We start from the raw sequence: 13054 nt of genomic DNA, 5'->3' as shown, positions 1-13054 counted from the left end.
CTATAGGGAGCATTTTGTTTTATTTCAATTAATTTTATTTTTCTTTAATTTCTTTTGTTAATTTATATAACCTATAGAGATACATCTTTTATTTAGGCAAATATGTTGCTATTTGGGATTTATTTTTGTTAAATAATTAATAAAGATTTATTTAATACTATTTTTTTTTAATTTAATAGTGGCCGGTAGTATTGGTAAGTTCGCTTTTGAACCCCCACTGCCGCCACAAGAATAGTAAACAAATATAAATATGTATATATCTATTTAGTGGTCATTAGACATTAAAGAAACTATATTAATTAAATTCTATGCACATAATTATGTTCATTTTTTTATTTTAAGGCCATAATCACTTTCAGAATAAAAATTACTAATAATTTCATATTATTTAAATAAATTAAATGTCTTACCATCCCAATGTTTACACATCATCTCTACCATCTGAAGGCGATCCATTGAGAGCTGAGCAACAAGTGTAACATCATTCCCTTCGGGGCTTGGCTCATAGTCATAATGTAAAAAATATAAATGTGTTCTAAAATTATTTAAACAGGCTCTTCTAAAATCATAACAAGGGTCCTCTTCATTTAACTAAAAACAAAACAAGTACCATATAACACATAAAAAGTAAACAATAGGGAGTGGGATTACATCAAACTGTAATAAGGATATGGGAATTTGAAAACATTTGACATTAGGTTATACACAATGTCTGTTATTTCATCCTACATAACAAACATTTAATGGTGTCAGGTGACAGAGTGGAAGGGGATCATACTCAGTGTGATATGGTGGGGGGAGATTAAAAGAGCTGGAAATACCATAAGGTAATATGTAAGTGGACTATAGTGTGATGCAATGCTACTAATATATAAGGGATAAAATATTCAATTGATTTATAAAATAATATTTAAGCAATTAAAATGTTTTACCTTACTCAATTCTCTTTGCTTATGAGTTGTTCTGGAGATGTTACAACTAAATAATTCACGGCGCAACAGATAACCATCATATTCTAAAAACGTTAGGTATAAATTTCTAAAAAATTCCACATGTTTATTTTTTACTTTTAATTTTTTAGGAGAATTCCAATGGATGACCTACAACATATGATAATGGTTGTAAAACACAAAAATAGGACTGAATATGAGACCAAAAAGTTATTAATACATAGACTACATGCAGGGAAGAAAAATGAGTGAGTGTGTGTGTGTGTGTGTGTGTGTGTGTGTGTGTGTGTGTGTGTGTGTGTGTGTGTGTGTGTGAGAGAGAGAGAGAGAGAGAGAGAGAGAGAATTCAAATTTTTTCAAGGTAAGAATTCAAAAATATCTTAAACATGGCTAAAGGATTTACACCTAGCCTTGACCACAATTATTAGGAAATGATAGTAAACTTTTCAGAGATAATTCTTATTTGAAAAACAGAAAATATCGGGTGCCAACCAGCCGTCACCAACCTCTATTCTGCCTTGTAATAAAATAAATAAATGATTTCAGGCTTAACTAACCAAGAAGTATGAAGCCTATAATTGTCCAACAATCTAACCATTATTTGTCCATCTGAGAACATTGTCACAATACAACGTTAATTACAGGATACTATTAATACAATCAATAACTGTTCCCTTTCCATTGACCTTTAAGACCTTTGAAAAAAACTAAATGTCCCCATTTACCAACTAGTGTGTTTCTAACCATCTCATTCTCAGCATATATTCAGGAACAGGCCCACCCCTCTTTAGTCTAGAAGGAAAAAATTAGCAGTAAATTGTTTCTAAGCTACTTCCTCAGACAGAACCTTAACACAGACAGGTGGACGCACACACTCATAAACCAAAATGTTTAACAAATTCCTGAATCAAAGAAATTTCAAGAAAAATTATAGCTCGTATGGTTCATTGTAATTGAATGAATAAGCATAGTGAAATCACAACAGTAATGAATTCTCATCACACCTGCAATAGACATACAATTTCGTTTCAGTATAAAATGCAAGAAGGGAAAACCACTCTAACAAATGAAATAGCTTTGTAGGTGATAAAAGGCCAAACAACATTACTTGATTCCTCTGCATGATATAAATGGAGCAAAGTAAAAAGACTGATTAATTCATTAATTATTTTGAAAAATTACCATTATTATTTATGGAAAACTTTTATTTTTTTACATCAGTTTGAAGTATTATATTTTGTATATATTTAGAAACTTGATACCTTTAAGTCTGTAACTTCAGTATAGCATAATTCACTTCTAGTATTGTCACTTAATTGTACATTCCACTGGCAGGGTAATTTATAGACTAAATATGGATGTTGTTTTATAATTGCATTGAATATGTCTTGATCAGCAAGACTGGTCGTGTAATGCGTCATCAAATCCTTTTCAGCTATCTGTCTCCACAGTTGACCCCATCCTTCATCACGTAACTGTTTTAAATCTAAGAGAATAACGCCAGTGTTATAACTGAAAATGAATAATAGTATTAATCAGAAGTAAACAATTTTTTTTTTTACCAAAGAATTATTTTTTTTTTAAATTCATGACATGAATTTAAAAAAAAAATAAAGTTCAGGACTAATTAACCCAAAATTGCAAAAATTTGGTGGTTTAATCACCAGTATCAGATTTTTTTAGACAGCTACATGTATAAAGTTTATGTGGGGCAATAGTTGTATCATAGGTAAAATGCCAACAAAATACAAAGCATTTTTTTCTTATAAGGAATCAGGTTGCTGCCCACTTAGCGTTATGAGTAGCTTGCAATAAACACATCAAACATCATTCAGATGTATGAAAGTCTTTAGCCACCATCATAAATGATTTGGTAGGTAGAAATTCTTTGTTTCAAAAACATACTCTAAATAAGTAAAGAAATACAATGAATACAATTCTAAGGAATTAAAATACATAAAGTATCCCAAAAAATCTGGTGCATTGCACTCTCCATACAACTTTCACTTACTATAAAAATTCATGGAAAGTTCTAAAGCAGAAAGAAATGAGGTGAGGTTAAGCGTGGTTTGAGGTTGAATTATAGTCCAGTTCTCAACGATATGAAGACGGTCCAGTTCTTCCCAAAAATCTATTTATCTATCAAATTAAATAAAAAATGTTCCCTAATTTCCAAATTTTATAATACTTACCAATCTTCTTTAAATAATAAAATCTACCCCAAAGGTAGTGAAGATTGGGTTCATAACATATCTTCCACCACTATCCCCTCCCCCCAATGTTGTCAACATTTTAAGTTAGGTCCTAATTTCTCTACACCTTCAAATGTTTCTCACCTTATACCTTCTCTAATTATTGATTTAGAATTTATTTATTGAGACGATCTTTTTAGTATTTCTGAAGAAGACAGGGAGCTTTCTCGTATGCGCATTTGTAACATAATTTCCAACCCCCTCCTCCCACACCCCCCACTCCGTTCTTCCATTCTTTCTCCCTTATTTTTTAAAGACCTTTCTTTCACCCGCTCCTTTATCAAATCTAAAGACCAACTTATTATCACTAAAGCTGACAAAGGTAACTCGACTGTGGTTTTGGACAAATCTGAATATTTTGACAAAATTCACATCCTTCTGTCAAATATGGGCGTTGATGACCTCAGGGTTTTACGCCCTAAAGCCCCAGACAACAACAACATCCTTCTGTCTACCACAACTACTTACAAACCTACCACTCGAGACCAAACTTGCTCACTTATGCTCCAGTTCCTCCATACTCCTAAGAAACCTTCTTGAAACAAATCAGATTAACCACCGCAACTACATTAACCTCTTTTTTTTTTTTTTATGATTCGGCTCCACAACTCGATGTCGAGTCCTGGCCTCCTGCATCAGCCTCAACCAATCATTACGAAAACTCACACCATCACTCCATCGAAGGCGTGGTCTTCCTCTGCCTCCATGTAGTACCTCGGTCACTATTTTCCTTGGCAGATCACCCTCAACCATCCGAGCAACATGCCCTGCCCACGTCAATCTACTGAGCCTCACACCTTAACCTTATTTCTTATAATTCTTTAGCCCCCACTTATATGGACTCCCTAAAATCCATAAACCTGGTAACCCCCTTCGCCCAATAATTTCTAATATCAACGATCCCTCTTCTAAACTTAGTAAATTTCTTCTTCCTACCCTTCAAATCCTCAGCCATAATAACCCTTATGATATCCGTAATTCCTTCCACCTTAAAGAACTATTACAATCCTTCAACATACCTCATAACTTTATCTTAACCTCCTTTCAAATCAATCAATCAAAGCTCTTCATATCGTTGAGAAGAACTGGGCTATAACTTATAACTATAACTGGGCTTCAACCTCACCTTATTCCTTTCTGCTTTAGAGCTTTGCTGTAATTCTGGTTACCTGACGTTTCACGATTAAAAATTCATATTTTAAGAGGTTTCTCAAGGTGAAAATAATCAATATCACCTTTGTTCCTGTTAATAATATAAAATATAACAATAACAAAATATGACGATAAAGGGTTTTGTGAATACGATCGGAAGAGATTGGGTAGTCCTGGCTTTTCTGATTCAAATTCCTGTCACAATTTTTCCTTTTTTCTCCTTTTATTATTTATCAAATTCAACAAAATTAAAGGTAATTTAGAGCAGCAGTTTCCAAAGTGGGTGCTTTAAAACAAAATTAAAATAAAAATAACAAATATGCATTTTATTTCAGTTTTACAATGCAGTTTTTTCATATTTTCCTACATACAACCTAAGAATAATTGAGTGACAATTTTTATATTTTTTTAGTTCGATAAGGGTCCGACAAAATTTTTTTTAGCCCAATAAGAGTACAGCAAATTTTTTTATCCCAAAAAAAGATACTATGGGAAAAAAAAGTTTGGGAACCACTGCTTTAGAGAAAGGCCCGAGGCTGTTGACCGGGGTCGAAAACCGAAGCCCCCTTTTCGGGGTGGAGAGGCCGCCAACAAACCCAGAGGATGATGATTAATTATAGAATTGATAAACATAGAGTCAATATAAATAACAAATATCCCAACTGGTACTTCTCAATTCATAATATAATAATTAAACTTTAAGGAAATAAATCTACCATGCTCTCTCATATTATTCTTGCTCATGTATATATGATTGTAAATATAAAATAATGCAACCAAGACTTTACTTTATAATTAAGAATCCCTGTATGCCACCTCATAACAATAGCATAGTAAATTGATAAACGCGATACTGTTGGAGAAGAACTCTGTGATTAATTACAAATATTCATATCTAGCATGCCATAGCAAGGGGGTCTATGGTATCTAGTCCTTGAGTCGCATTTACACTCTTATGTGAATATTTTCACTATCGACCTGAGGATCCCTGAGCCCACTTCATCCCCCACGTATGAGAGGTAGAGCAGAGCTCTTTGAGATCCCAGTGCATCCCTCTCACTGTTTCACTGGTAATGAGCCAGTGGAGGCTGAGCAAGGTTGACACTCAATGTGAGTGGAGCATGTGACCACTGGCAGAACTGCAATTGTCCATTTTTATTACACAATAAGTCTCTTGGCCACTGCCATTGCAACTTCCGAGGTAGACTGTAGGGATGGGTGAAACTGGATAAGGATCGAACCAAAGATTTCGGATGATTAAAAAGAGTTATGTGGAATTTTGAGAATTTCGTTGGTATGAGGTCAAGGACAAAAGGGATATGAAGGTCATGGTGTAGTGTTCTGTTGGAAACGTAATAGGGTGCATTGACTATAGTTCTAAGGATTTTGGATTGAAAGGATTGGATATGTTTGATGTTCAATGGTTTAGCTGTTCCCCAAAGTTCATATCCGTAGATCGAGATTGGTCTGAGTATAGTCTTATAAATTAGAGGTTTGTTTTCCATTGAGAGGTCCTGCTGAGCAGTCGGTATAGTTGGCTTAATCGTCTGTTGAGTTTTTGTTTTTTAAGTCTAGTATGTTGGTTCCAGGTGAATCTTATGTCTAAGATGAATCCAAGATATCACACTGTGTCGGATTTGGGTTAAAAAAATGCTATTAAAAATAAGGTGGACAGAAGCTGCACTTCATAATGGGTGCATCTTGATTCATTAACTTTTATCCACCATTGCTCAATCCGGGTGAGGTGTGTTTGGAGATTGGATGAGGCTGTTACAGGATCAGGATGGGAGGATAGGATAGCGGTATCATTGGTAAATGTCGCCAGAGACGTGTCGGGATTGAAGGGAATGTCAGCAGTGAAGAGGATGTAGAGGACAGGACCCGAGACACTGCCTTGGGGAACTCCTGCCTTGACCAGATAGATATTTGAGTACTCAGAACCACTGCAAAATCAAAAGGAGCGATTTGAGAAGTAGGAGCTATGAGTAAATGTGTGAGGAAGGTGAATGGCTAGCTCTTCGGCTTTATCTTTGTCGGATGCTGCCCATGTGCTATCATATTGTCAGAGGGGGTGGGAAATGTATTTGGATTTTAGGATTTTTTGGTCATGTTCCAGAAGGAATTATCGTGAGTAGAAAGGGAAGAGAGGTAGGAATTGAAGGTCTGGGATCGATGGCCAATTCTCTCTTTATTAGTTTGCTGTAATAATTATATAAGTGATGATCAGAAGGATATCTAGTGTGTTGCCACAATGTTCTGTATTGGTACTTGGTTTGGATGAGGTCTTTGAGATGTTGTGGTAGAGGATTTGTGATGGTTTTTTTTTTTGGGACATTGTATGGTAAGGAGGCAGACCCAACAGCTTGTTGGGTAAGGGTTGTAAAGGAATAAACTGCGTCGTCTAGGTTTTCAGGATTATTTATGGAAACTTTGAGATCGATTGGGTCTGTTAGAATTTGATGAAAGAAATTCCAGTTTACTAGGCTCCTTATGAATGAGGGTGGAGGAGATACAGGAATTGGTGATATGGAGATGGTTAGGATTAGTGGACTATGGTCTGAGGATAGGTTATCGAGGCATGAAAGGGAAGTGTTAGTAAGGAAGTAGTAGGCCTAAGCCTTTGTGTATGAAGAAGTCTAGAAGGTCAGGGTGACGATTAGGATCGGTTGGCTGTGTATGTAGGAGAACCAGGACAAATAATGTTGCAATGTATGGAATTGATGGCAGACAGGAGTCATCGTCCACTGGAATTGGTGTTTCTAGCTCTCCATTGTTGGTTTTTTGCATTAAGGTATGCACCTAGGAGGAAATGGTGTTCAAGAAAATCAAGGAAGGAATTGAATCGTGGTTAGAAAGTGGGAATTCAGGATGAGGAATAACCCGCTACAAGTTTTATGGGAAAGAGAGAAGTTTAGATCGAAAAGGCTATGAAATTTTGGACTTGTAGAGGAACTAAGCGATGTGAAAGGGATCATTGGATAATGACAGCAATGCCACCATGTGCACCATGTTCTGTCTGGGTGGTCCATTAAATAAATTTGGTAGAGGTGTTTTGATTGGTCATCTACTGGTAAGTCGAGTTTCAGTTTTAAAGCTACGTCAATATTTTTATCATGTTATTATTTTATTATTTATTATGTTATTATTTTATCAAGGCTGTTAGTTTGTTAACGTGGTTTTCAACACCATTCGCATTCCAAAGGAGAATAGAAAGGGATTTTATTGGTGATATTTAAGGGTTTCTTGGCAGAGAGATAAGGATGGATACAAGATTTGTAAGTAAAGAGATATGTGGAGTATTAAGAGATCTAAATTTGGATAGGAAAGAAGTGAGGAGGTTTGTGAGATGAGTGGCATTAGGAGGAGGGGGGATACAGGGTATCTGATAATAAGACTTTTGGGAAATGGATGAGGTTTGAGGAACAGACACATGAGGATGTTGGTATTGGGGTTGAGGATAATGGGGTATAGGTTGCGATTGTGGCAGGGTCTGAGTTGCTAGTTCTGTTTCTCCAGCCATTTCAATGGATACTCCTGGTTTGACAATTCTTGAGTGTTGCCTGGTTGCATCTTCTTGTCTGGTACCTGCTTGTTTTCTGGAGGCTAGATTTTTGTAGGCCTGACACCCCTTGCAGTTGGCCGGGTGCCCTTCTATATGGCATAGTGCACACAGCAGGTGGTTGCCTAGGCTTGCTGCATTCTATGGATTTTTGTTGTTTGCCACACTTGACACACCTTGGTAAATGATGGCAATACTCTTGGCAGCTGTGGCATTGAACTATTGTTCTTTTATGGTAGGGTTTTTCAACTACTACCCTGGTGTAGTATAATCGGCTTACATTATAAATTTCTTCAATGCCAGGTGTTTGTTTGAGGTCAACGAAGAACAAAGGCAATGCTATTTTATTTGCTGTACTATGTGGATCTTAGTATGTTCACTATCTGTCGTACTTTGTACCCCTTGGCTGTAAGTTCTTCTTTGATGGCTTCCGGTGATGTTGAGGGGTGTAGTTGTCTGATGACTACTCTGATACCCTCTTTTGGTGTAGCTGCTATGTGTGATAGTCGGCTTTTGTTTCTGATAAGTATTTTATTATTTTTCTGTATGTATCAGCGGTATCTGGTATCAATTTTGTATCAATGATGCGACTTTGACATATATATGTATATATTGTATATAATCAAAAATTATTTAAAATAAAATAAAAAGAATTTTAATAGTTTTAACTTATTTAAATATAAAAGGTAGCTTGGGTTCAAATTAAAAAACTTTAATATTAAATAGATAATAGAATTTTATTTAAATTTGATAATATAAAAGACTCTTAATCTCAGGGTGGGTTTCTAGGCAATCAGAAACAGACACTTTTACTATTAACACTTAATTAAATTAATATCTATTTTACACATGTATTTAAATTTAGGTATAACAAAACTAACCAATTTCATAACTCTTCTTTTGATGATTTCATCTATTAACTAACACTGACTCTGACAATCTCTCAGTAAACAAACACTAACAAACCAAAGTATTGGTTCTCTTACAGTTTTTAGTTACTTCTCATCCATCAAAGTGTGTTGTTAGGGATCCAAACAAAGAGTCCCTTTTTCTTCTTGGGTGACTCTTGGTTGCCCTCTTTTTTCAGGATGTCCACCCTTGCTGGACAGAAATTGATGAGGACCTCCTCATTCTGGAAACATCATTTCCCGATCGCGTCCAAACAACGTATGAATGCCAAAAACCATAACCTGCCTCGATGTTCCATGTAAAGATCGATTGTTGCACAACAGTTAGGGATTTTTGCAATTGATTTACTTTCTGAATATTATTCTTTAGCACTATTTCTTTACTTCTATTTTTTCTTAAATTTACTGTATTTTCAATTATGATGGGAAGAGTTAAAATAGTTTTTATGATATTTGAATCTGCTCAACATGGCCTTGATTCAACAGATTTTTTGAAGGATACGTACCGTCATCTTGGTTTTGTTTTGAATCACGAATTTATTATAGACAATGAAAATTTATTAGCTTGCTTTTTGGTTCAACGAAACAAATGAACAATATTAAAATGATTCATAAAATAAAACATATTCAAAACCTTTAATACATCAAAATATACTATTTACTCAAAAAGAGCATATTACTATATATATATATATATATTACTATGTATATATGTATATGTACATATATATGTATCTGGGTCAACTACTTTATTCAAAGTGATTTGCGTGCTTTTTGTTTAGCTGGAGAGTTTCTGGGTTTATTTCCCAGGCTTCTAGATCTTTTGGTGCTATTTTTACTAGACATCACCATATGAAAATATCTCATTTCATACTAATGAGTATAGAGATAAAAGAGAGAAAGAAAAAAAAATAATATGTTGAAAAGAAGTAAAATGGTTATTTAAGTAATGAAGTATGGAGGAGTAGTGTGACCCTCCTCGTAGGCTTTCCTCACGACACTGACTAAAGGCTGAGCAGCTCTTATCTACCAGAGTCTATGGCAACTGGCAGTCTTAAGGAACGTAATCACTCAATGTCCACTGAGAAATTTATAAATAAGAGATTACTCACCCATGTTTATGTCCTAATGTGAACAGTATCACTTGTGATTATACTGACACTGTTTTTCACTTAGATATTTCATCTAGATTAAATGATTTTTCAATTATCTAGATTGCTGTTATAAATAAGTCTATTGTGGGACACAAAATAATACAAGAACAAATGCTGGCTAGTGCATGTGCAGACTGGTACTTATCTTTAACATCATTACATTAAAAAGAAAAGTTAATATAATAAAAAAAGTGATGATAATCAACTGTCAGAAAAACGTTGCTTTCGTGCTCAGCTTCTAACTACTTCTATCAAGTAGCTACTCATAAATCACCACACAGCTAAGAACATCCCATTTTAATTCTACTTCCTTTGAAAAGAAATCCTTTAGAGAAAAAAGAATCAAAAAGTGTTTTTGGTATGTAGTTAATAGACCAAACATCTACACCAAACAATATTTATATGAAATATAGAGCTAGAAAATAAAAATTCATAGTATGAATAAACTTTATTTTTTAAGAAAAATTTAGTTCATACCCTCTGCCAAGTGCAGGCCAAGGACGATGTTTTTTCCAAAGCTTTCCTAAGTACCAATCACTTTGATTTTCAACAAGCCCAATGCTCTAAAAAAAAGAAAAGAAAAGTTTTTACTTTAATTTAAGAATAGTAAAAGCAGGTTTAAGTAGAAGAAACAATCAATATAACAAATTTTATTAACCTGTTTATGTTGGAATTTAGAAAAAATACTCCATAATTCAGCAATATCAGTAGCAAACGTAACATCAGTGTCTAATACTATAACTTTATCAAGTGAGTCAGGAAGCACTTTTGGTAAAGTTAACTTCATTAATCCATATACACCTGAATAATGCTTATTGGGTATCCAAGAAACATCATTAATGATATTATCAGCCAAATAGAAACCAACATCAACTGTAAAAGATCATTTTAGAAAATTAAATATTTACATTTTTACAAACAAATTTTAACATCCCAACCCTCCTTACTACTTGTCCTAATACATACTTAGAATTATTCTCTTTGAAATTCAATTATTCTCTTCCTGAAAGACAGCTACTACCCCGTTCCCCTTATAACTTAATCAGCTCTAATATTCCTATCTTAGAAATTATTGACGATCCCAGTTCCTTTTTATATCTCATAACAAAAAGTTTTTATGTTTATAATTTGAATCAGCAATTTTTCACCTTTAATTTTCCATGCCCAATGTTTCCTGTCAGATCAGGTTATTTACTATTGTCACATCAGTCTAAATAACAGATTAGCAATAACTACTAGTATTATGATCATACTTTTTCTAAAATAAAACAAAAAGCTAACGCAGCAGCATCAAATAATTCCTCGATAATTGACATTAAAAAGCATGAAAATGCATCTAGGTATATTAAATTTTGATATTTGTTCCTCTTATGTAAGATATTTTGCTAAAAAATATCGCTTATGAGCTTGACAAGCAATGATACATGTCAAATTCCATTCCATTTTTGTATGAAATTTTGGGTTCAGGGGGTTTAGAAAGGTTTCAATTTGTTTTGACAATTGAAACAAAAAAAAGAAAGTACTGGTCAAATAAAAATGTATTCAAATCTAAACTTACTTACATACTATAATCAGATTATTTTATAAAATCTTAGCAGAAATGATTTCTATAATTAGGAAGACACAAAATTAAGTAATATACCAATGGTAAAGAGGCAATATCATATAATTTAAAAAATTCAGTTTCTTTATTTAAGAAAAATAATCCTAGAGTATTGGTATATAAATCTTACAACTTATATAATAATTTAGAAATAGAAATTATATCATTTCATTAAATGAGTGAATATTTACATAAATGTTGGAGTACTAATAAGTTTCTGCCATTTTCTAACAAAAATGAGGAATTTATTTTGAAAGAACTGTACATTATGTTTTATTCTAAGTATTGCTCATCACTAGCCACTATCTTTTCCCATCTTTCTGGTAGCATTCAGATACCAAATTGGAAGAACTCTTCATCTTTTGAGGCTATCTACGAATCCACCCAATTTTTGGTATCTTCATACAATGTAAAATATTGCTCAAAAATGGCATGAGCAGATCCAATTGATTAGAAAAATTGATAATCAGAAGGAGTAATGTATGGTGAATGTGGTGGGCGGAAAAGGACTACCCAGTTAGGTGTTTCCAAATAGGTTTTGACCAGTGCAGCAATTGTGGATGAGCATCATCATGTAGGAGAATAATTTTGTTATGTCCCGAGTATTAATGGGCATGTTTTTCCTTGAGTGCTTGGCCTGTTCTGATTAAACATTTTACTCATGCAAAATTGGCGTTCAATGTCTCTCAGCTTCAGTTTATATGGAACCCAATTTTCTTGTTCTTTTAATCATTTCCAACGATTTTAAACATTATGAAATGCTTGTTGAATTACTTGTAATGTAAATGCAAGTTCATTTTTCATTTGGGACAAATTTTCTTCTTCTCCAGGTTATGTTATTACCAGATGATCAGACTTATGGGTTTATGTTTTACTGATGATAATTTCAACAAAACCTCGTGGAGCCATCTTTTGTCAAATGGCAGAAACTTATTTGTACAGTATTGAATATCAATATTCTTAAGAGTAATCCATAAATTATGAATGGAATAGGTAATAAGCAGGTGCCAGTGATAACTATATTAGGGGAGTAACCTTGAACTGAATATAAGCATTAAAAATAAAAATAACTCTGTTTAAATAAACAAAACTATGCCATGAGGTAAACAAAAATCATATCTTAAACATGAAGAATTGATAATAAAAACATAGTAAAGGTTGTGATATGTGACATCAGCTGTTACATTGTTACATTGTTACATTGTACATTGTTGTGACATCAGCTGTATAGTGATTCAGTAACTGATCAGAATTGAATGGCAACATTTTCTTAAGTACCAAACAATTTTAAGTGAGTACTATCAGATTCAATGACAGATCAATCAATCTTAAAAAAAATAAATGAATGCCATAGAATGTTACTAAAAATCTTGCATAACATTATTTTATTTCAAAACTTAAAATAGAATACTAACTTGGATATTCCATTATTTCCTATTATTTCAAAGGAAAAACTCCTAGCATCTTGATTTCATA

At 33.6% G+C, this 13054-nt stretch overlaps 1 protein-coding gene across 1 annotated transcript in view; it reads right to left on the bottom strand.

Moving 5' to 3' along the window:
• The window catches only part of LOC106688290 (xylosyl- and glucuronyltransferase LARGE1), a 29410-nt gene that overhangs the window by 5514 nt on the left and 10842 nt on the right, over positions 1-13054 (bottom strand). The window contains exons 4-8 of the mRNA XM_014432677.3: positions 10634-10848; positions 10453-10538; positions 2213-2462; positions 933-1100; positions 411-591 (exon numbers count right to left, since the gene is read on the bottom strand). Coding sequence (XP_014288163.1) covers positions 411-591; positions 933-1100; positions 2213-2462; positions 10453-10538; positions 10634-10848 — 900 coding nt within the window. The remainder of the gene's footprint in view (positions 1-410; positions 592-932; positions 1101-2212; positions 2463-10452; positions 10539-10633; positions 10849-13054) is intronic.

Source organism: Halyomorpha halys, unplaced genomic scaffold (genome assembly GCF_000696795.3).
Source record: "Halyomorpha halys isolate HHAL.00 unplaced genomic scaffold, Hhal_1.1 Scaffold1099.1, whole genome shotgun sequence".
NCBI classification, from domain to species: Eukaryota; Metazoa; Arthropoda; class Insecta; order Hemiptera; family Pentatomidae; genus Halyomorpha; species Halyomorpha halys.
Note: the sequence above shows the minus strand (reverse complement) of the source record. Positions and strands in the feature narration are given on the sequence as shown.